A 25,220-nucleotide genomic window follows, 5' to 3' on the forward strand; every position below is an offset into this window, starting at 1 on the left:
GGATTTTCTTTTCACTGTTTCCATTCAACGATGGTACAACAGTGAAAATTGTGGAGAATATGACTCCACAATTTACAGTTTAGATTCTCCCACCTAAACTGTAGAAATTGCAGGTCTTCTGTAGACCTCTGCAGCTCATCCAGAATGACCGTGGAACTCTTTGCTCCTCTAATTATCACTCTTACGGTCCAGTATGTCGGTTCAGGGGAACGTTCACACCTCAGTAGGTATGCAGTGGTGCCGTACTCTTTCCGTTTTCAGCCGATGTTTGAACAGCGCTCTGTATGACGTTCAACGCCTGTCTGCTGTGTTCCTTCTCCATGCTGTCTCTTCCCTGAGGCTCTCTAACAACCGTCTGAGGCCTTCACAGAACAGCTGGACTTAATCTGAAGTTAGATTACACACAGATGAACTCTATTAACTAATTACTAATTTTGTGACTTTAGAAGGTTGGTTTTTGTTTTACTTCTCTCTAAGGCCCATGCCAAGCTTCTTATTCGGTGAAAACCTATGTGATTTGCTAGTGTCTCAGCATGTTACCTATTACACATAGTGAGTTTAAGAAAATTACTTACCGAAACGTTCTTTTAAATGGTGCTTAAAACCTCGACATCCAAATCAATAGTTTTCCTGCAGTAATTTGGTAACTGATTGAATCAGTGACGTCTTTGTTCCAGTGGATGATTATCGTTCTTAGAGGACTTCACTGGAGCGATTGGATGTTTTTATTGCAGGAAAAACACGAGTCACATCTCTGATTCATCCAGTACGTCAGAAAGCTACGATGATGTAGCTGCAAGCTCAGCAACATAACACCCCTTCAGTTGAATTTAATTTAAAACTGATGGGACCACGTGAAGGGCTGAGATATGAGCTTATTTATGAATAAATAAGGAAAAGTTTAACTTTATAGGCTGCACTTATCTTTACACATTTGTGTTTATATTTAAATGACATCTTCATTTTTATGTAACCCAAAGTGTTTTCACTTTTTTTTTAAATCTTCATTGGCCTGCATTTACACTGCTTTTATTAGCACTTAATATCTTTACTTTGCTGATTGGATTTTTAGATAAAGCATGAACAAAATGTAGAACAAGGGCTAGAAGCAGCCCGCAAACAAACATCATCTGGTCCATGGAGAGTCTCCATCCTTTTTCAAATCTTGCCATAGATTGTCAGCTGAATTTAGGTCTGGACATTGGCTGGGCCATTCCCAACACATAAATATATTTTTATCTAAGCTATTCCAAGGTAGCTCTGGCTGTATGTTCAGGGTTGTTGTTCTCGTGGATGCTGAACCTCTGACCCAGCCTCAAGTCTGCATCCTTTAATTGATTTTCTTCTAGGATTGCTCTCCATTTAGGTAGATCCACTTTCAACTTCAGCCAGCTTCCTTCTTTGTAGTGTATGTTGTGTTCAGGGTGATGCACAGTGTTAGTTGTCCTCCAAACACTGTGGTTATGTTCAGCTTTGGCCTGATCTGACAAGAGTGTCCTCAGAAAATTCACCAATTTTCTGTGGTGAACAGAAAATGTAACTTCTCATGTCGCTTTCTTCAACAATAGTTTTCTCCTGGCCACTTTTCCATGATGACAAGAATTGTAGAGAGCTCAATATGACTTTCATAATTTAAATTGGATTCAGCAAATTTCAGGACCTTCACCTACTGAAGAGTGAGCTATGAATGTAGAGCTGGCTGAACAATGATGAGTATGAATGCATCTCCAAGTACAGTAAGTTAAATAATAGGGCAGTGACAAAGGGCAGAAAAACAATGTCTGCTTAAGAAAAAGAAAATAAAGCACAGACTGACCGTTGCAGTACAAGGACAGACTCCAGAAGACTGGTGTAAAGTTATTTTCTCAGGTGAAGCCTTCTGATTATTTGAGACATCAGAAGAAGTATTTGTCTTTGGAAGAAAAGATGAAAGCTTCCATGAGACATCAGAACATAATTTCCCAGATTACATTGAACACCTGTGTCCAGTTCTCAAAAAGGAAGAGGAAGAGCAGAAGCCAGCAAAACCTTGAAAATTTTCAGACATTAATAATTAAACTGTTCATCTATGATATCAAGCACGTTGCTAAGATGGAGATGGGAAACGCCAAAACTAACAAGGCAAACAAAGATTGCTGGTATTACAGCAACTTGGGCTTTCTTAACACCTCAGCAGAGCCACAGCCTAATGTACTCGGTAACATGCACTTTTATGCAATAGTTCACACAAAAGAGCCCAACAAGCATTGAGATCTTATTTTGTAGAATACATGAACATAATTTTCAGCTGGCTCGGGTTCCTGTATTACAATCTCTTTTATTGGTCCCATTTTATTCTCTGTGCAAATTAATTTTATGTTTGCATTAGATGTAACAAAATCTGAATCATGAAATACAGAAGAAAAAAAAAAAAAAAACTTTGGTGAAATTACTGTTTTTACTGGAAAACCTCCTGAATGTCCTGAATTTAAGCACAGTGTCCGCTTGGGGGCGACATAGCTCAGTTCAGCTCTAATCAACCAGCCAGATGACTGAGGAAGAAGAGCTGCGCACACAATGCACAGCACGGCTGACAAGGGTTGTGTCTGCCTCATTTTCACCATTAATTCCCAGTTTCGTGGAAACTTGCGAAAGAGCAGCGGAGCCATTCTGTATTCCTCTCGCAATATATGTGGAGTCCGAGCTCAGCGCGATTGAGAGATCGCTGAGCGGAAGCGGCGGTTCAACTTCTTCCAAAACATTGGATTATAAGGAGGGCTTCATGCAGAAGAAGACCAGCCCGACGGGGGCTCAAGTTCCGACACCCTGTAAATCGAAATCGAGGCTTTAAAATTTGGGCCTCAGAGGTTTTTGTTGTTACGAACGGAGAACGACGGGGGAGTTGTGTTTGATAGGGCGAAAGATTAAAGCTCTACGCTTGTTTCGCAGTTTAAAATGTACATATGTAATACTAGCCTTCCTTAAAATCTGGGAGGTTCTTGCGGAAGGCTAACAGCTAGCTGCTGTGGTAGCGACGTTACGTCTTTCTTTTGATGAATTCAACCATCACCATCGGCCATTAAGTCTTCAACAGGAGGAATATTTGCTCTTTTTGGCGGATGGATCTAAGTCCAGCTCTACAGCTCGACCTGTCAGTCTTTGGAGACATTATAATAATATAGGCATATTATTAGGTTCCGAGTATATATAATATTGTATCGCCTTAGCTATGCTATCCGAAACAGCTAAAAACCGATTAACGAGTTCTATTAGGCTTTGCTATTTATAGTTAGTTAGCTTGTTTAATTAGTTACATTCGTATTCATTAACTTTGTCTGTCAACGTTAAACTTTGACATTAATGTTAAATATTATTGGGAATAGTAGGCTATTGGCCTTGCTAGCCAGCTAATCGTATGTCATTATTGCTAATAAATTTGTCAGCGTGTACAGAAAAAAAAAATCCTGAGAAATTCGGATTGGTTGCGAAAAGGATTTCTGATGATGTTGCACTTTTAAATTTGTAATATATAAGCAATCTGCTTTGGCCTGTCTGCCCCTTATCTAGACTTGTCTTTTTTTGTTTACATGCGTCTTGTTAGCTCATATTGGCCTCAGAGGAGACACTGTCAGCTATGTCCTGACATCTGCGTGACGTTCTGGGTGTTTGATATTCCTATGTGGATTTAAGTTTGTGTTCATATTTAGTGAAATGACACTAAAATTTCGCAAAAAGAAAGGCGCTGATGCCAGCAGACTGCTGTCAGGGGACGGTAAATAATAGCCACTGGTTCCATTAACGCCATTTTAACAGGGGCTCCCTCTTAGGGCCTGTGTGTGGTGTGGTTGTTTTTCCCTTTTCCTTCTTTTAAATTCACGGTTCGGTGCCTTCTGCCGGACCGGGACTGAAATAAAGTGCCTTTGGTCCCATTGGAGCTACAAAGGAAGGCGGCCTCCGACTATGGAGGGTCCGAGCCGAAGCGCTGGAATGAGAAAGAGCCGACGGTCCCGTTCGCAGCGCGACAGGGAGCTGAGGCGGCGGAGGAGAGTGAACCTGGCCGAGGAGCGGGCCACATCCCTGTCCTCGGGCTCCGACCGGGAGGGACGCGGGACGAATAATGTCCTGGGTCCCGGTGGGAGAGAATGTCGGCCCGTATTTGGGCGACACAGGCCTCCGCGTCGGAGGAAGAGGGAGTCTGTGTCCTGCGAGGAAGACATCATTGACGGCTTCGCCATTGCGAGCTTCATCAGCTTGGAGGCACTGGAGGTAAATATCTTAATCTGGCATCAGCTGTCATTCATCAATCAGGAGCGAACCTCATCGGTGAATTCGTGTGGCCGACTCTTTCTTTTATTATCTTTTGATTCACTTTTCTTTAGAACGGTTATCTGTCCAAAAAAAAGAGACCCATTTCACCCGAAAGAATAGTAAGCACGACATTTAAGGGACAACAAATTCACGTGAAGCTGAAATCTGGGTCTAATTTATGCCCCGAGTTTACATAAACCCCTTTTAAACATTGTGACCCAAAGTCACAAAAATGTTTAGTTTGTATGATAATGTATTATTATTATTATTATTATTGTTGTTGTTATTTAAATTAGCCAAAAGCTCATATTGATTACTCTGTAGTATATTCCCCTAGAGCTCCTCAATATACTGAATCGCAATTGCTATTGCAGTATCTTTCTGCCAAACTGAAATAGCAAAGAACTGCTTGGATGCAGTACCTGCATTGAAACTACATATCAATAATAAATTAATTGAAACTAGAGGCACTTTTACTATTATTTATGTCCACAGCTGACATAGATCTTGGTGACCAAACTGAGACAGCTTTGGGAAAGCAGTTGGAACCTTGCAACGACGGAATAGCAAGAAAGTGGTGAAGAGAATATGGGTTAATTAAAACTCGTATTGCCATAGCAATATTTAACACTAATTATTTCAGTGTTGTTTTCATCCTGTTGAAACAAAAATAAATTCAGTTCCTACATTTTTCAGTGAAATATTGTCTGAAATTAATCTGGCATTAACCATGTTTGATGGAGTCTGGCATTTAAAAAGGGCAATATTAATAGCTTTGAGAGAACTATAAAGTGACAAAGTTTAGTTTTTTTTAACACCTGATGTTGCTTAAAAATTGTAATCTGTTTTGAATTTATTGGTAATTACTCCTCGTTGCTGAGAGAAATCCATTGTTTCTGACACGGTGTTAAACCTAAACTATTACTACTACTTGAAAGAATCGATAAATCAGTAGATTGGCGTACGAGTTGCAGCCGATAATTCACCGATAACTAACGTAGCCCGTGAAAGACGTCAGATTAAATTGATTAGTTTTTAGACAATCCATTCCTCAGAGTAACCAAACATATCCCAAGAGACCATGGTACCCCACCCCTCTGACGGGTTTTGGAGATGCCTCATTTATTTATGGCCTAATTCCTTCAGGCATTGATGAGTTGTCTAATGGCTCGTTTGTTAAGGAGGAAGAAGTGGAGTTAAAATGTGTGCTTCCTCTTAGTTTGCTTTTTATTGTCCAAATAGCTGAATTAGGTTTCTTGAACCAACATTTTTGGTTAATAATTTAGGTCAGTTGTACTTAGAAGGACAGACACGCGCACACACACCCACACACACACACACACACACACACACACACACACACACAAAAAGGCAAATGATGTACAAGTCCTGATGTAGAGACACGCAGTCAAAGTGACTCTGTGTTCTCCTGGACAGCTTTATTTTCCAGTCAAATCAACCAGCGAATTTCACGACTGCTGATTGGTTACCTTTCCAGTCTGATGCACTCCGAGGCTTGCCTGCCTCCGCAGGATTTGTTAAAATCTGCCTTGAAATGATATGATCCAATTACTGAAATTTAGTCCAGTTATGTCCAAATTTTAGACACAATCTATTTAAATTATTTTACTCTTGATTAGCATGTAGGGCGCTTACACATCTCGCTGAAAAGAAACAGATGCCACAGATTAAGTTCCCCTTGTGGTTTGGGAAACTGCCTTGTGTAACTCGCTTGTTTTTAATATTTTAAGCTTCTGACACTAAAATAAAACACTTCACTCGTACCCATTCTTCAGTAGCGGCTTGCATTTTCTTAGAATGGTTGAAGTTCTGAGTAATCAGCCCTTCATTTCCAGTGTTGTTTAAGAGAGGAGTAAAAAAAAGAGGGTTTTGCTTAACAAAAAATAGTTTTTCGGTCTTGTATACTAACCTCTTAATACTTCAGCAGGAAGTCAGACTCTTGGATACCTCTCTGGTGTAGTTTAAGAAGCGGAAGTAATTTAGTTTGCATGACAGCTACACCTGTCATCGGGGTGTGGCTGATAAACCACAAGCAATGTACCTGCGTCTGGCATTGAGTTCCTGTTGAAATGTAACTCCTGATAATGATTATTTTAAAGAAAATGCTGTGATGGAGACGCTGGCCCAATACTTGGGATGATAACAGGCTGATTTTTTTTATTTTTTTTATTAATTGAATCATTTCACCTTTTCAGGTTGGCAGCTTAACAAAGACGCAGCTCAATAGCTGCAGTGCTCAGAGCTTGATATAGTCAGAAAACTGGAGCCACTCTGGCATCTTATTAATAGGACTCTGAGCAGTATAGTAGGGCTGCAGTTAACAATTATTTTAGTAATTGATTATTCTGACGATACATCGATTGATCAGATAAAAAATCGGCACATTCAGCAAATTATTTAATTAACCGCTTAAGCCTTATTATAAATGCGTTATAAGATGCATATAAACAAATGAAATTCCATTTTTTTAAATAAGAAAAGAAACGTTTCATTGCCTAAAATGCAATAACATAGCATTTCTTTGGTGAATTTGTCTAAAACTACTCCATTTAAGAAGCTTTGAGTTAAAGATCTTCACAGACAAAGGTGTTATCTTAAATATTTATATATTATGTTTTGGCTTAGTATCTGCTCTGAGTATGTTCTTTCAGGAACTATTTTTTTTTTGAGTCTGTACGCTCCACTTGGCAATTAATCGATTAAATTAATTGATGATGATTTCAATAACGGATTCGTCAAGATTAATCCAATTTATTGTTTCAGCCCTACAATGCAACATCAAATTTTGCGGGTTTTTGAAACCGTTGCTTGTTTAAAAACATTGCTATATATTATTGGTTATTTCTGAGTCTACACAATCTTGGGGAAAATATGAGATTGCAGTGATTGTGTTATTGGAAATAAACCATAACTTCTTCTCTCCACTTTTTCTTGCACATTACCACAATGTGTCCACTGCTCCCCCCGAGCTGCAGCATCACTCACCAAGCTCTTTATCAGGTGTGGTCAGTGAACGTAGCACCCAAACAAGTGGCCAAATAAGAAGACTTTGAGTCTCGGAAAATGATTGGCCAATCAGATATTACATCCAAGCAGTCATCTGCTGTTAAAACTCTGCAGTTCAATGTATTCTGCAGCTCCTGTTATCTTTGTTGTTTGTAGACATTAAGACTCTTGGTTCTTCTCCCTTATCAGATGGACTGTTCCTTGAAGCCCAATCAGCGCACCGATATGCTGGGAAGGCAGAACAAGAGGAAGAGGGGCTCGGAGAAGAACGGTGGAGGGCCACTCTCGGAGCCCGAGGATGGGGCCCCGCACAGCTACTCCAGCAGCTACTTGAAGAGGAGAAGCAAGAGACGAAAGATAGAGGTAAAGCAATAGCTCATGACGCTGGGGGACTTTAATGCTCCAGTTGGCTGCACAGACACTTAGTCTGCTCGATGTGCAGATAATTCCTAATCAAACAACCGTGTTTATAGTTTTGCAGTGCTAATGACCTGTACATCCTGCTATTCAAAGTGAGCCAGTAAAACTGGTTCACTGTCACGCTGTTGAGCAACACCTTTTGATACTTGTGTTTCATGGATTCCCTAAAACTATTCAGCGTGTTGTCAAAGTAAAATCCACTGTGAAAGTTTCTAAATTAAATTGTAATTTGCCACAACCCCTCTTATTGTTTGTTTTTAGGGTTCTCATTTGGAGACGGGCTACATTGTAAGTTTTTCCTGATATTGCAGTCACAGTTATTAATATCTTTTTCACATAAATGTTGACATAGGTGCTTTTCTTTCCCCCTCACCCTTTCAGTGCGACACAGAGAGTGACACTGGAGATAAGGTGTGTGTGACCTAATGTCTGATGAAGTATCTTTGTTTTTCTTCAGATTAGGTGATTAGTAATGTTAGTCATAGGAGGTTATTGCTGTTTTTTTCTGATTGGTGGAATAATTTGCCTGAAAATAGAGTGGTGATTGTGTCCCTTCCTTATTTATTTATCTCTCTTACTTTTTGCTTGTGCAGGCCTCCGACAATGAAATGGATCCAGTGTTCACAGTCAGCACCAGAAAAGGTTTGAAAACTGTTCAATTTCACTTTAATGAAGAGAGCACAGGGGAAGATCAGAAGTTTGTTGCATCTCAACTAGTTTTAGTCTTTGAATCGAGGCAACTTTGCGTTGTTTTCTGAATTGGACTTCGTCGGCATGTGCCCAGCTCAGCACATGCTTCATTTTAGCTACAGTTATGTAAACGCTGAAACAGTTCCTTCCTTTTCATGGTAGCATCTCAGAAGAATCATTGTGCAGCTTTGTCTTACACCAGAATAACTGGTAAATATAAATAGCGTTGAACTGAGAAAAGTTGCTGTGTTGTCTTCCTTGAATTTTTTTTTAAATTTTTTATTTTTATTCACCATGAGTTTGTCAGATACAGCTTCCTCTTTATGATAAAGGTGAAGTCAGCTTTGCTTTCTGCTCACTTGTCTATGAAAAACGTTCCGTTCTGTCTGTTTTCTGACAGGCTTAAAACAAAGCTTGCTTCAGATTTTCCAGATGGAGCAGAGTGTGTTCTGCTGTCCTAGATCTTTTCCTCTCTGTATCATCGTGGCGCTCTGGGTGTGAACGCAGGATTTAACAGCATGTAGCGGAGTTCCTCAGGGTCTGGAAAGGTCTAGAATTTAAATATTCTCCAGGCTGGAAGCGTTTGTGGAAAATTCAGTTATATTTTCAGACTTTTTATCGATCCATCCATGTATCTTTCCTTCTGTTCTTCCATTCTTTCTTTCTTTTCTCCCATCCTTGTTCCCCTTTTTTCAATCCTTCACTCCTGACCTTCCCTTCTCTAGTTTTTATCCTCCCTTTGTCTTTCTCATTTTCTTTCCTTTCTTCTTTCCTCCTTATTTTCCATTCCTTCTTCCTTTTTTATTTTTGACTTTATTCAAATTTCAACTTTTGCCTCGTTTCCTTCATTCTTTCCTTCTCCTAGTTTCTTTTTTCTGTTCTACTTCCTTTCCTTAATTATGTATTTATAACTCATTCCTTTTCCCCGCTTCTTACTTTTTCCTTTTCTCACCTTTTTCCTTTTTTCTCCCCATCACCCATGCTTTTCTGTTCCATCCTTGTTCCCTATTTCTTCCATTCTTTTACTAGCCCACCAGCTAGCACTTTTCTTTCATCAATATTTTTTTCTTTTTTTCTGTCATTTGGTTTTGCCCTCTTTTGCAATTTCTTATTCAATACCCCATCCTATTTTTATTTTTGTTCTTTCTGTCTTCTTTCCTTTTTTGTCTTCCCTTCTGTACTTATGTTGCTTTCTATATCTTTCTCTCTTTCTCTATGAATTTACATTTAATTGTTGCCTTTTTCTTTAAAAATGGTCCAGACATGGGCTGAGAAGTCTGTTGAATCTGAGTTTGGAACATTAATGGATTTCGGACATGAAAATGTGTGGAAACTTTGTTGCAGTTCTTTGGTGAGAGCTCACCTTCTAGTCTTAAGGATGGCCTTTATAGGCTTATGCAGTCTTGGATAGTTCCTCATACTTGTTATCATTAGATGTTTCAGAGAACCAGAATGATGTATAACAAGTTAGTTGTGTGAAACTTTTAATTATTTCCTTGTTGCCAGGTAGTACAGCAGAGGAGGAAATGTCAAGTCTCATATTTCAGGAATATTTTTGAACAAGTAGAAATTCATCGCGACATTTCTTGTAGATCTGAAAAACGTCCGCTTGCATTCATGACTGTTCATCGTCTGTTTCTCTCAGCCGTGGATCCGTCCCCTTCAAACTTGGCCACAGCGGGCAAAAGCTGCCCGCCTCTGTCGGCACGTTGCGGTGGCATCTCGCGGCTCATGGTGACCCCGCGAGTGTCTGGCCTGGAGCGAAGTCAGGAGACAAGCCTGGAGCCGCACTTCCCGGAGCCGTTTTCTTCTTCTACCTCTCCTGGTCTCATTTGCATGTCTTCCCCCGTCACCGCCTCGGTCGCCGTCCCTCGGCCCAACCCGGTCAACGGGAACGGCACTCGCCACAACGGGAGCCCGCCCCTTTCCAAGCCCAAACCGTACGGTTTGCCTCCTCGGTCTCAGTCCATCTACAGCAGGTCGGCTTCTCGCAGGCGCCATCGTAGTTGAACGTCGCTGCTGCTGCCTGGTTCTCTTCAATGCCTGATTTTCTTGTTTCTCTCAGCAGCGGCGCTCCAGTCAAAACTCCATCGTCTGCGTCGTCTGTTGCCACTTCCTCAGCCTCCATGCGCCCTCCGACTCCTTCTACTAGCGTGTCTCTGCCCTACAGTCGGGGCTCGGGCTCTTCAGGTCCTCTCCGACCCCCCTCCCGAGCCAGTTCCGGGGCCTTGTTCACGTCTTCGCCCGGCCTGCCTCCACCGCCGCCTTTGCTTCCTCCCGCTCACTCAGCGGCTTCAGGTAAACTCAACCGATCTGCCACAGTGGCTGCTGGGTGGTTAGCTTAGATTCTATTTTATTTTATTTTTTTTCAAGGTAACAAAATGACTGCGATGTTACAAAAATAAACCAAAATGTAGACTTCCCCTGAGTGTTGTCTGGGTTCGTCCACGGTGTTGGGGAAGTAGCACATTTGTGAAGTGAGAACTGATCATATAAGCGCAGAAAGTATTGCATTTTGTATTGCATTTTGCAAAACATAACTCTTTCTGTTGTCTGCACACTGAGGAGTTCAAATTAAAATTTTCTTTAAACAGAAACTAATCCAAGATTTTAAAACAAAAATAGAATCTCAGATCAGATTCAGTCAGATTTGGTCAATTTCCTTCATCTAAACCGTTTGTGAAGCTTCGTTCTGCAAGTGCAGGTTTGAGCTAATTAAAAATTTGTTTTTACAGAAAATTAGTAAAAATGATTGTTTCTCAGCCTTTGTATTCATATTTTGAAAGGGGATATCAAGACTAGCACCCAGAAGCTGATGTTGTTAATAAAACATTGCCTAGTATAGGAAAAACAATTTTTCAAAACTTTAAGTCCGAGATTTGATATCAGTCTGAAAAGCATCAATAATTGTCACTGTTGTTAGTGTAATGTGGCATAACGCTATTAGAATCAAAATAATTTTTTTGTGTTTAGAAGAAATTCATTTTTTGTAAGTCATGTAAAAGTCTTAAGTAGTCGCCTTCCAGTCATTCTGCAGCAAGCGGGGCCGATTTAGCTCTGGCTTTTTTTCTCCAGCTTCATCCAGTTGGAGAAAACCCCAGAAACTCTGCTGTCGTCTCACATCAGACAACTGTAAACAGCAGAAACAGTATAGTGGTAAATCTTTGTGGCTTTATCTCTTTAAAACTGTGGTATACGTTAATCCAACTTAGCTCATGCCTTGTCACCAGTAATGCAACTTCCCATTTTCACTTCCTGTCTACTTCTTATTTAACAAAAAAATATTTAAAAATGTGCACTTTAATTTAAATCGTGGATGCTCTTAAGAAATGAAGAAATGTTGGTTTCTGTCAGCTGCTTTTCTCCAGCAAAGTAACGCCACACTACCGTTCTGTTCCCCTTCAGCTCCTAATGGGGTCTGTAGCAGCAGCTCGTTGGCATTACTGCCCCCAAGAGGTCAGTTGTAGAAACTGAACACTCTTCCTTTAAATTAAAACTTGCCATTCTGTTTTATTAACATTTTCCACTACTTTTTAAATTTACGTGTCTTAGGCCAGTGGCAGATGCACATTTCCAACCCTGGTAACACCTCAAAAAAAAAAGAAATTCCTGGTGTTTTTTTTGTTTCTGTTTCCATCATATTATTTATTAGATAGCCAAATTGTTCAAGGTTTTATTTCCACGTATCGACTCAAGACATAAATCTTGATTCCCACCAGAGCGCGAGGGCAGACGCAGCGTGCCAGGGGCTGAGAACAACTCCGCGGCGGCGGGCCGCAACACCCCCGGCGGTCCGTCGGCGCCGAATTCATCGTCGAGCTCTTCGGGCAGGACGTCCCAGAACGTGCCGCCGTTGGCTTTCCAGTTCCATCAGCACAACCACCAGCATCAACACACGCACACCCACCAACACTTCACGCCCTTCCTGCACCCCTCGGCCACGGCGCCGCCGCTGGTGAGCCGGCCTCTGCTGCTCCTCCGAACATCTGTGTTGTGATTTCCAGCACGCCTGGAATGTTGACTGTTCTCGGTTTGAGAGGTTTTTAAGCCACGCGGTTGTTTTCTGTTTTTTAGTTTGAGAAGTTTCCAAGCAAAATGGACGGACTGTACCGACACCCCGTAAGTGTCTTTTAACAATCCTGCTGATTGTGTAACTAGTGATGACTTCAATGTTTTGGAACGAGTTGTTCTAGGTTTATAAACTGCGTAGTGTTTTGGTCGGTTTCTTCAGGCTTTTGTTGATCGCTTACTTGGATATCTTTGTGTGTCAGTTCTTCCCACAGTACCCTCCACCCTCGGTTTCGAGTATTCCGCCTGTTATTCCTCCTGCCGGGCCCTTCGGCTCTTTGCAGGGAGCATTTCAGCCAAAGGTAAGGCAGAACGCTGCCTGTGTCTCCGCCGGTCTGTCTCATATATCTTATATTACTCTGCTTTAATGAGGGTTTCCTGGAGTGTCTTGTTTATTTGATCTCCCACACCAAGGGGGCTGATAATGACATGTGGAAGCCTGTTTGGTAAAATTTTAGAGTAAACAAAAAAGGAAAAAAAAGGTCATTTGGAGAGTTCTGATTATGCGGCTCAAGTTCTGCTGGTCAAATGCATCATAATTGCTAGATTTGGATTTATTTAGCAGGGCTGGTTGACCATTAGGGTGTGGCTCATGTGTTGTGCTGTGTTTGACAGCCTCTTGTCCCTCAGGGAACGGCTCCTGATTTAACAGCACGACTCGGGGTTGTGTCTCACCACCTGCAGACCAAAGATCACAGGGTAAGGACAAAGAGCCAACAGCACCTCATGACTGAAATGTAAAATACTGAAATGCATAGCTAATTGGACTAGGATGTGCCGTAATGTGAGTCAGAGCAGTAAATGGTGCAAAATGTTATTTTCTAAGTGACGTTAGTTGATTAAAGGTGATTTTGGTCTTCTGTTCTCTCGTAGCTAACTGATCCATTTGGGACGTCACTGAAAATCAGTAATGTAAGCAAAACAAAAAGTTTTTGAATCTATTGGTTCCTTTGAAGGTGCAGTCGAGATTTTTTAAAGTGAGGTTCTGTTGAAAGGTGCAAGGAGTTGAACTATAAGCGGATTTTTATCATCCTAGAGCAAGTCTGGTAAGAAATGGTAGTTTATGCAAACACTGTTTTATGAACTTTTTTCTTTACCTTAATTTAAATATCTTTAATGACAGCTGTTTTTTTTGATCCAGAATACTTTTACTTTGACATTTAATGCCAATCATCAGCCCACTACACTGCTTTAGTTTTGGATTTATATATTTAGCTGTTTTATATTTGCACGATTAAGGATTTTCCTCAAGCTCAATAAATTCGTACTTTCCTATTTTTGTCGAGCTAAAAAGATTGTTTGATTTTTACATTTTGTACAACTATTTTTTTTAACAAGTTTTATTAATAACAGCAGCGTCTGTGTAAAATTTCTGGATTAATATTCCTATATTGTGTCATTCTTCAGCAATAGCCAAACCCATTAAGCTCCACAGAGGAGTAAGGTTTAAACCGAAGTAAATGAATTTCAAATAAAGCGGTATTTTGAATTGCAATTAGGTTTCCTCCTGTCTGCGTACGTCTGCCCACATTTAAACTTCAAGTAATCTGCCAAATCTAAAAAAATTTTGTTCAATATTGCTAATTCAAGCAGCCTGTTCCGGACGACCAGAGCTACTTAACCTTTGACCTCAGTAAATGAGTCATTAGGGCTAAACTATATTAGGACTTTGCTTTGGGAGGATATTGCCTCAAACACTTTCTGACCTGAAGCATTTTGGGATCTATCATCTGTGTAAGCTGGCACGCATAACGGCTTTAAATAATACATAATAAGGAAGTCCTTTGTAGCATTATTAATGTACACAGATTGGATTTATGATGAGGATATATTGTCCATGAAGTTAATTTATTATTAAGAACCCTACAGTTCACATTAGTTTTTAGCATGAGTCAACATTTTTAATGTAGCTATGCAGAGAAATGTCATTTCATCCAAAAATAAAAGCAGTATATTTCAATGTAAAATCATGTTGAGCTTTGGGTTTTCTGTTGACGTGCTCAGGATGTGTAATGGGTCTTTACTTGGCCTGTGGTGCAGAAAATGCTCAGGTCTGCTTCACACCGTTGCTTTGTTTGCACTGGGCTGGTATCTACAAAGATGATGATTATTTACGCAGGAAATTGAGGTAGGAGGTGGTGCACCACAAATAATGTTCCTGTGTGAGCGAGTTGATCATGTGAAGCGTTTTGGTCAGACAGGCTACCGAATTTGAATAATAAGTCGTGTAAAAATCAATAAATTAATGTTAACCACTGCTTTATATTTGTTCAGAGAGCGTAATATTATGTTATGGTAACCTTGAGTAAAATTACTGCAGTACATATCCATTACCACAATTTATTTTAAAATGTATGTATAACATTTGAATGCATTATGATACACAAACTGAGAAAATTAAGGTGAAGGTGTTTAGTCTCTTTGTTAGAAATCACTCAGCTGTTTTACGAAACAAGTAGCGTGAAGCGAATCTGTTCCAAACATCTGGAGAGAACTCGGGTCACTCCAGATGTTTCTGTAACATCAGATGAAAAGGACATTAGTGATGCTCTGCCTCCTACCCCAAGCTCCCTTTTTTAAATAATTATTGCCCTAAGTGAACGTGGTAGTGGTTTAGAGCAGTGGTTCTCAAACTTTTTTCAGTGATGTACCCCCTTAAAAATATATTTTTAGTCAAGTACCCCCTGACACGGGCAAAACAGTTTTGGAAAAAAAACGACGCTTCTCTCTGGGACATTGTAAAATCACTGTCTGATTTATTAAAGCCAAACAACATATATCAGTGAACCTGACAAATACATCCATATTACAAACATTGCATGGTTAAACAAAAAGAAAAACAGAAGACGGTGACCACCAGGAAGGTATAAAACCAGTCAAAACTGAAATATGCAAAACGCTGCTAATTTATATTGGTCTCTGTAATGGTACAAAATTAAATATATACATAAATAATAATTCAATGCATGAACACACATTTATATTTTATCGAACTTTTTACAAAATAATTTTTCCCAAGACTTATTATGAGGAGCCTACTGATTTTTTAAAGATATTTTGAAAAGCTTCACGTACCCCCTGCAGTACCTCCACGTACCCCCAGGGGTACGCGTACCCCCATTTGAGAACCACTGGTTTAGAGGTTCATAAAATGGCGTTTGCATAAGTTTTTTTGAGATTAGAGACTGTAGAAGTCTGGGACCAACTTATCCGGATTTCTCCTAAATGGAAATGCCAGGAAGTATCTGCTGCATGGAAGATATCGATTTCCTGTGATCTTTAAACAGAATCCCAGTTCTAAAAATCATGGACTGTCCCTCTAAGTCTTGATACTTCTTTCACTTTACACTACTGTCACATCCACTATTGACTTCTGTGGGTCTTTTCTGTCCTTGTGCACCAACTCCAAGTATTTCAGACCCAGAAATTGTAAACTATATGTAACCTTTTCTTTCATTCCAACTGTGTGTTTTTTCCATTCTGCTGTGTTTGTGTGTAGTTTTATTTGTGTGTGTGAATATACCAAAACCTAAACTGGTCCGTAGTGAGTAACCTTATCTCCAGCTGTAAAGTCAGGCGCTGTGTTGAGGTTCGGCAAGTTATTTCTGAACTGCATGAAGAAAGCCTGACTTGGTGTAAAAGCTCTACAACTGTGCATGCAATATTCATGGGATAACGGAGCAAAGCCGTTTGATTTTTGTGCTTTGTAGAAACCAGGAAAATGGTGCGCTATGCATGTTCATGTGGCCTGGATGATTCTAAGCCATCAGAGAAAAGTGAAGGTAAAAAAGGCTACGAACGATATTAACATATTTTGATTACGCACTGAGATGGTAAAATGTTCTTCTGTGGGCTTGTGACAAATGAACTGTTCAAATCTGATCTTGTTCCTTTCTTTTAAAGCTGATGCAGGCCGATCCTCACAAGTTGGACTTCCGAAGTGACCTGCTGTCACGGTTTTCTGGAGCTGTGGGCCTGGGAGGAGCCTTGCCTCCGACTCATGATTTGACTAGACCTCCGAGTCTCTTCCCAGCTGCAGGTACTGCAGGCCGAAGTAATCCTAAAAGGGACGATTGCAACCCTCTCCCTACGTGTTTTTTTTTGAGTATTAAACAAATTTTGGCATCCGATAAAAATATAGAGTAGTTACGCAGGAATAAATGTTGACCTAGTAATGGAGTTTTAATAACAACAAGCTAAATAATTATCTTCATGCTGTATTTAATGTGATCATGTTTGGCTGAAACTAGAACTTATTTGATGATTTGACAAAATATCAAAAAAATTTAAAGGGCCAAATCCTTTCTTATAGCTCTATAACTACAAGGCCATTTTTGACTTTGTATTCTTAACATGACAACATTGTTATTTCCTTACTTTAACTGTATAGTGTCTAATTTCTGCGTACATGTTTCACCTTTACACCTCTTGTAAATGCACTTTTTTGTGAAGTCATTTGATGCGGTTTGATTCATTCTCTTTGACAGATTTTGTTTTCTTTCTTCTTTCCCTCAGGCGCAGTCAATCCCTCATCGGCACCTTTCATTTCCCCATCAGCGCCGCCTTCCTCTTTCCTTCCACCGGCTGCACACTTGGGTATTTTAATTCAACTTGAAATACTAACATTGACTAGTAGAAAGTTTGTGCCCACCCGTTCTGAGGGTTGTCCTGTGCTTTAGATCCTTATGGTCGATCCCCTCCGTTTGCTCCACTGGGAGCCCTTGGTTCTGGTGCCTTTGGAGGACTTGGCAGCCCAGCACTGGGTCAGTTTTGCAGTTTCAGCACACTTTTAAACACGAACCTGAAAGGATGGGTTAAGATTTTCTAAATCTCGCTTTTTTTCTTCTTTTTATTTTTAACAATCTGCATGTCAAAAGTGGGCGATCAAAACTAACGACGTTCTGTGGGAACTACACACAGTAGTTGCCCAGGAAGGAGTTTATTAACTAGGATGATAGTGAGAAGGCACTGTTTGAGTAAACCAAGGCTTTTCATAATAATAAAAAATCATGTAGACATTTACTCATTGGTGTTTATCTGAAACTTGAAAATGTTTCGATTTCATGTCTGAACAATCTTCAAGTTTCTACCTTAATTTGTTTATTTAACCATCCAAAGTGAATGGGATGCACTTAGGAATTCATAGAAGTCCTTTCAGTTTTATGACTTGTCTATTGTGGATGTTAACAATAAACAATGTTGAAGGTAGGTACATTTAGAATGTACTGTGACATGATGATGAGCTGACCAGCCGTTTGAAATGTCAGGATTTCTGAATCGAGACTCTTTCAAATGCTTCAAAGTGGTCACTCTTATTCTCTAGATTTTTACTGACTGAAGAGGGGGGGGAGGAAAGAGATATTTATTGAATGTAAAACATAAACTGTTTGTGAGCATTTGATCCTCACTTCAGAAATCCCAAACTATCCCTTTAAGCAAGAATCAAGCACAACAACAAAGGACCTGAGCAAATTTGTCTAAACAGTGTAACTCTTTACCTGTAGATGTCAATAACGCTGGACCGCCCAGCTTCACCATCCACTTTGAGGCTGTGTGTTGCTTAGAAATAATCCTTTCCTCTCACATGCACAAACAGGAGCGCACAAATACGCAACTAAAATTCAACTGAAAGTAGTCCAGCATGATCTAATCTACAAAATTTCAGCATAAATACCATGCAGTTATAAAAAATACTCCAGTCTAGAGGAATGTGCAACTGAGTTGGTTAATTAAAAAAAAAAAAGTACAAAATGTGCATATCTCTTTCAGCATTAAAAGACAGACCATTTTTAATTAGTGACAATACGAAAGTGTGCAACTTTGTTGGGAAACTTTGTGATCATAGAAGTGAAGATATCTGTTGCAAACAACAAACATTTCTTTCCCTCCTCTGTTTCCCCGCTGTCATCTCAACACTCCAATAAATTTATTTTGTAACGATCAGAGATGTTGATGCGGATTTTCAGATCACTGCTTTTTTGTGACGCTCTGACCTTTAGTGCAGTTCACGTCTACTTCAAGAGTTGTAGATGAGACATTTTACACATCCTGGATAAATTACAAATGATCTGCAAATTATTTTGCTACTAAATATCTTGCTACAAATGTTTGTAGTAAGATAAAAGTTAAGAGATTGAGGTATTTGAACTCTGCCTAAAAAGGATAAAACAATGTATCCGTGCCAGTTGAAAAGAAGCAGCCTATAAGGACTTCAACATGCCACTGCTGACGGTAAATGTTAGCGGAGGTGTCTTGTGCTTCCTCTTTATATGAAATACCTCAGAGATATTGAAGATGGCACCTTCTTCCCCAAGTAACCGCATCCACACCTAAGATTGTTGGCGATATGATTTGATGGTGCTTAGGTTCAGTGATGGGGACAATATATCAGCATGGGTGGGTGGAGCCGAGTCTGTTTGCTGGTTCAAAAAGTGTGAATGCCTGGGACTTGATACCAAATGTCACCCAAATTGTTCTCTTTAACAATGTTGTGCATTAATAGAAGAAAATCTATTGGTTGAGGGGGTGTTATTGAGATGAAAATACAGCCTAAAGAAGTTTTAAGTGCAGTTTCAAAGATTAATAGTTTGAGCTCACAATCTATTCACAATGAAGAACAATATAAAATATAAGTAGAAGTCACTTTATTTGACTTCTACTGTTGAAGGTTTTTTTTATGGGATTGTGTTATTGCTGGAGTTAACAGAATGTTAGACACTAGTGTTCATAAAAATTTTAAATATTTAAATATGTGTGAACAGGCAGAGTACGTTCTTCTTCAGTGAGCAATAGAAATTAATTAATTAAGAGATATTTGATGGAAATCAGACTAATTTGATCCCTTGAGTTTAGTCATCTGAGGAAACTAAAGTCTACAAAACCCTCATTTAACCGTCCGTAGCTGGTGCAGAACAGTGGAGGCAGAATAAAAAAATGTTCCTCATTCTGTAGAGAAATGTCAGCAGTTTGAAATATTGGTTGACTCCTGGCTGCCATTGTTTAAAATCACAACGCATCACGAAAAATTTGATCCCTTTCAGTAAAATTGTGGCTAATGTGCGCCGCATGTTGTGTTTTGCTTTGCGTACTCCCACTCCTTGTCTTAACTATGCCTGAAGTTTGTGATCCGTGCTTCTCTCCCCTCTTAATGTTCTTCTCTCCTGTCTCATAGCACAGCTACAGCTCAGCTGTCACAGCGACATGCTGTGAATGGCTGTGCTGGGGTTTGTCATTGATATACAAGCAAAAGGTTGTATGCATTAATTTCAGTAGCTGCCAGTTCTGGGTGCAGTCCAAACGCCAGTGCACCGACATGGATATACACGTTTTATGGCAAAATGGGAAGACAAATGTGGTGTGTTGGGAAGCGTTCCCAACGTTTAGTTGTGTTTAATCAACTAGACTGAACTGGGTGAGGTAATAGAAGTACCCAGTACTAAACTGCAAAATTGCACAGTTGCAAAAAATGTGATTATTTAGCAAGGACAAACTTATTTTCATATGCAAGATTTTGTTTTCTTGCAGTAGAAGGTTTTGGGTTTTTTTGGGCAAATTTTGCTAAACCATTGCACACAAGGTTAGAGGTAACATTGTGATCTCTGTGTGATTTCCCCCTGTTACTAATTATTTTATCTGTATCATATTAGATGCTAACAATAAATTGATGGGAATTGTATTTTTGGTTACACACAATGGCACCAGTAAATGAGTGTGTTTATTTTTTCCTTTGTGTCAGCAAATTTTCGGCAATGTTTAATGATTTAACTGGTTCAGCGGCCTGTTTTCTAACTATAAAATATCTTTGCCACCTGTAGCCGGCTCTGTGTTTAGCCCTAAAGAACCCCCACCGAGCGCGGTTGGGGGCTTGCCCACCTCCAACCATCACATTGAGACATGGAACCGTCTACATGGTGGTCCGCCGATGTTCTCTGGAGGTCCCTGGATTAAAGAAATGGACAGAAGGGATGAGAGAGATCGAGGGAAGGATATGGAGAGGAGAGACATCCCACACATTAAGGATGAGAAGGACAGGTATTACCGACTTTTATGTTTAAAGCAGTAGATTCATAAATGTGCACATTTTACAAGTTCCAACTACAAATTTCAATTTGTTGTCTTAGGATGTATGTTACATCCCCGTAAAATTATAGTGAAAATACCTAGAAATGGACTTGAAGATGATTGTATCCTGTGGATTTTAGTAATAGGTGCAAATATAAAACTAGAACTGCACTGCAAAAACACAAAATCTTACAAAGTATTTTGGTTTAGTTTGTAGTGCAAATATTCTAGTACACTTGATATAAGACAAAACTAAACTTACAGGTAACTTTTCAGCAATAATTAGGAGCTTGTTTCAAGTCAATAATTTAATATTGATGAAAAAGTACTACTTTTAAGTGAAATAATCTGACAGTGGAGCAAGACTTTTTTCATATATTTTAAGTTAAAACATCCTGTTCTACTGGCAGACTATTTCACTTAGAACTAGTACTTTCTTATCAATAATAAGGAATTGTTGATCCCTATGTTGTGCTGAAAAGTTACATGTAAGTTAGTTTTGTATTATTTCAAGTGTGTTAAGATACTTGCAATTGAAAGTAGACCAAAAATGCTTAGTTGTTTTTTTGCAGTGTGTGTCAAAACACATTGAAGTCTTAAAGTGATAAAAGAGATGGGGGGCTGCTAAATACTCCTGCAAGCCTCTGATTCATTTAATTTCAGAGATCGAATACACAGTAATGAGGAATGTGTTTTATGCGCAGGTTTCCTATTAGGTTTCCACAGTTTGAACTTCGACCTCCTTTGTGTTGCAGGGACAGTATGCTATATGGCCGACAACCTGTGAGAATGTCTCCAGTTGGTCCGCTTTTCAGGCCCCGCAGTAGCACCCCGGTCAACCACATCAACGGCCACAGCAGCGCCATGGGAGGGAGCGGTGGACCCATCGAGGACCTGACGCGGAGCTTAAACAGAGACCGCGAGCGAGACAGAGATGGAGACAAGAGGCCGTTGCCAACAATGTCCTCGAGGGCTCCTCCGCTTGGCTCTTCATCTTTAGTAGCAGACAGAGATAGGCCACGGTCTTCCTCATCCTCTGTGCTCACCACGCCACCTCCCTCCCACCGCTCGATCCCATCCCCCTTGGACCTTTATCCCCGCTCCCAAGCCCAAGCGGCACATAACCTCCACAACGATCATTCCCAAAGAGACGGTAGCCTCCCTGCTTCTTCCGCAGCTTCTTCATCCATTTCGTCTTTGTCTCATGTCAAGAAGTCCGACCGCACCACGACGCCCGTTTCCAAACCTTCCCTCTCTCTGCCTACGGTTAAAGTCAAAGAGGAGAGGAAGGAGGAGCCAGAGCACATCCCCATCACCCATCCACCTCCAGCGCCCAGTCACACCTTTGACCGCCCCAACAGCCACCCACACCACCCCAGTTCTGGCACCCCTTCGTCCTGCTCTTTGTCGCTGACTCCTACTCCCGGGGTTCCACTCCCACCACCCACTCATAATCCCCCTCCTCACCAACCAGTGATGGAACGCTCACGGCCGTTTGAAGCAATCCTGGGAAGCACAGCAGGACTCCTAGTCGGTTCGGCAGGGGAGCGATTTCCCCACGGACCGCCTCCGGGACAACCGCAGGGTCCGCATAGCTTCACCTGGGACCCCTGGAGGGAAATCATGGCTCATCAGCCGCATCCGCATCGGAGGGAGGCTTTGGCACTTCGGTCAGATCCACACCTGGCCCTACGACACGATCCACACCTGGTTCGGCTTCTCCAACATCAAAGGCACATGGTGGAGGCGGAGAGGGCTGCGGTTGTAGCTGCCGCGGCCGCAGCCGGACCTCCACACCCTCCGACATCTACCTCCGCGGCTGCCTCCTCCGGCGTTCGCCCGGAGTTCGGCCTGATACCCTTCGATCGCCCGCCTCAGCTGGGACCCCCAGGCGGCGGGCTTCTAGACGAGGAGCAAAGAGCCCAGATCCTGAGGGAAGACTTTGAGCGCGCTCGCTACTTTGCAATGCACCCACACCTCCCTCACGGCTCCCATCTCTCGAGCCCGTCGCACGCTGCTGCTGCTGCTGCAGCTGCCGCCGCTCATCTAGAGCAGCTCCATCCCGGCCTTCTGCCTCACTCGCTCCCTTCAGGAGCCAGCGCTTCCCAGCACCACCCGAGCCTCTACTCCCGTCTTGGTCCCATCAACCCGCACCACATGTCCAACGGCATCCTGGCGAAGGACTTGGTGGGTGCTCTGTCGGTGGGGGCGCCGCCGCCGCTCATTCCGTCCATCGCCAGCCGGTCGGCCACGCCGCCGCGTACTTCGAGACTCAGAGGGCCGAGTGAGCTGGCGCTGTACAGCACCCACAAAGATGGAGAGTCCAGATAGTACTGGGACAACACTGGAGGAGGTGAAGGGAAATGTCAGAATCACTGTGCTGCTCTCAAACTGCCCCCCTTTTTCCTCTTGCAGACTACTAAAGCCCTGCCTTCCTAGTTACACAACCAGACCAGCTCCAGTCGTCACACAAATTTAAAGAAAAGACAACAAAGGGAAAAAAAGTGTAAACTTATCTGGCTGGAGCTGATGGTCTGGATGAATACGAAAGACTTGGAATATGCTCAGTGGCTTTATCAGTGCAATTTAAAGGTACATGGTTTCTGTGCATCCTTGATGTATTTTTTTTTTTATATGGACTGTTGGTTATTACAGTGCTCAGATTTTGAAAGCTGTAAGAAGAGGCAGAGGACAGCCGCCCCCCCCCCCCCCCCCCCCCATTTATCAGGTGAATTATAATTCATGCTCTTAGGCAAGCCTTCACAAGGTGGATTGGGAATGATTTCCAGAGGGTTGCACACCTTAAAGACATTCATCCTTAACTTGGTTAACTTATAAAATGTTTTCATGCTCTCTTCAACGTAAACCAGGTATTTTAGATGGGGCTTTAAAAAAAAAAAGAGAGAGAGAGAGAGAGAATAAAAAAATTAAGAGGTAAAGTGGTGCTTTTTCCTTCCTTCTGGATCCATCGTGGTGAAAAGTCAGATTCCTGGTGAGACCGTCTAATTCTGATCATTAAACATCTTACCTCAGTTTTCTGCTTTACCCTTAACCCTCATCTCTGCTCATAATGAGATTCATCCCTGTTCGGCGGGTTTTTCTTGTCAAAATGAACTGTGCTGCGCTGTGTGAGTAAACGCAGCACTTTAGAGCTTCCTGTAACTGTTCTCCCAGTTTCCTCTCATCTGTAAGAGCAGGTCCAGATTATAGTAGTCTAGAGAAATTGCCTTTGTAATTATTATACTTAACATTAATTATCTTCTATAATAATAAATATATTCATTGTTATGTTATTTGTCTTTGTTTGGTTACCAACCAGCACTCTTTCCCTCCACCCCAGGCAGGAAAAAGGCTTGCTTCGTGGAACGCTTTTTAAATGCTTGTGAACATTAAGCCTTATCCATTGCAACCTCTGGCCTCTTCAAGGAACTGAGCTGCGACTATTAAACTGAGAGCGAAGTTTGCCTGTGAGTCACTGGTTCTGTGCTATCTGTTGGGACTGCGGGAGTCTTGTACATTAAACTGTCGAGTTGGTTCATCCACAAAAGTAAATTATATACATGGATAAGTGGGACATCTGCTGAAAAACTGAAAAAAAAAAAATAAAAGAAAATAGGGACTTGTGTCAAAAGGCAATTAGAGATGGTTGATATGCTGAGAGGGGAAAAGACTGGGTCGATTATTTTAATATGACCATTTTATACCTTTCAAACCCTCCCCTAGAGACCACAAAGAATAATTATTAAATGAATTGTTGTCTACTTTGTTGTGCGAGTCTTTTATTCTTAAGCTTAATATGTATAAAACTTTAATTTGAATGATTATGGCTTACAGCCGATGAAAAATCAAAATTCAGTTTGCCAGAAGATTGGAAATATTGCATAAGAAAAATGTATTTTTGATACAGAAATTTTTCTAAAAGCATGCCTCTATATTGAACAGTTTATTCAGTTAGTAGTTGGGTGGGTCTCCTTTTACATAAATTATTGCATCAATGCAGCATGGCATGGAGGTGACCAAGATGCCATTTGTGTCATCTTTCTCTTTATGATAGCTCACAGATTCAATCACCTTTTTTTTTCCTAATGGACCACTGTCAAGTCAGCGGGCATTTCTAGAATTGTATAAACGATAACATTTCTGTATTAAAAGCACTTTTTACTTTACTTCTGCAGTTCAGAAAGTTGAAGTCTTTAATTTCTAAGACTGACCGTTTATTTAGCATGGCTTACATCAAGAGACAATTCCATAACTTGCATAAGGTGAAAAAAGTAACGTATGAAAGTATAACATTATGACCCACACAATTAAAGGAAGAACTGTCCAGCAGTGAGTGAAAGCGTCTTACCAAATAAGATGCTGCATAAAAGAAAGTTCTATAGTGTAGAAAGACCAGGTGTAACTATAGCCCTTAAAGAATTGTGAAGCGAAGTCCTTTCAAGGGTTTCCTGGAGATTTACAAGAAGTGGATACAGCCAGTGCCTCAAAAACCACTTCCCACTGACATATCTAGGGCAGGGTCAGGTGTATTTCTTGAAGAAAATCCCAGATTTGGTGTCTTGAGAAAAAATATGTTACATAACCCAATAAAATATCACATAAACGTCAGCCTTCTGAAAAGCCTGTGGCTCTATGTAGGAACTCTGACTTAACTCATTTACATTGTT

At 40.9% G+C, this 25,220-nt stretch overlaps 1 protein-coding gene across 5 annotated transcripts; it reads left to right on the forward strand.

Moving 5' to 3' along the window:
• The first annotated feature begins 2,542 nt into the window (after window positions 1–2,542).
• On the forward strand, window positions 2,543–24,314 carry LOC102224174 (autism susceptibility gene 2 protein homolog). 5 transcript variants are annotated; one of them, XM_014471172.2, is made up of 18 exons: window positions 2,543–4,245; window positions 7,504–7,677; window positions 7,996–8,022; window positions 8,116–8,145; window positions 8,328–8,376; window positions 10,070–10,403; window positions 10,490–10,722; window positions 12,144–12,379; window positions 12,499–12,543; window positions 12,696–12,794; window positions 13,108–13,191; window positions 13,366–13,404; window positions 16,203–16,274; window positions 16,396–16,531; window positions 17,008–17,088; window positions 17,172–17,255; window positions 20,307–20,523; window positions 21,309–24,314. In XM_014471172.2, the coding sequence occupies exons 1-18, from the start codon at window positions 3,940–3,942 to the stop codon at window positions 22,882–22,884; spliced, it is 3,822 nt and encodes a 1,273-aa protein (XP_014326658.1). In that variant the 5' UTR covers window positions 2,543–3,939; the 3' UTR covers window positions 22,885–24,314. The 5 variants fall into 5 exon arrangements, with proteins under 5 accessions (XP_014326658.1, XP_023196117.1, XP_014326659.1 ...); XM_023340349.1 differs by having other exon boundaries at window positions 13,123–13,191; XM_014471173.2 differs by having other exon boundaries at window positions 10,493–10,722.
• The last annotated feature ends 906 nt before the right edge of the window (window positions 24,315–25,220 follow it).

The sequence above is a fragment of the Xiphophorus maculatus genome, chromosome 10 (genome assembly GCF_002775205.1).
Source record: "Xiphophorus maculatus strain JP 163 A chromosome 10, X_maculatus-5.0-male, whole genome shotgun sequence".
Lineage (NCBI taxonomy): Eukaryota > Metazoa > Chordata > Actinopteri > Cyprinodontiformes > Poeciliidae > Xiphophorus > Xiphophorus maculatus.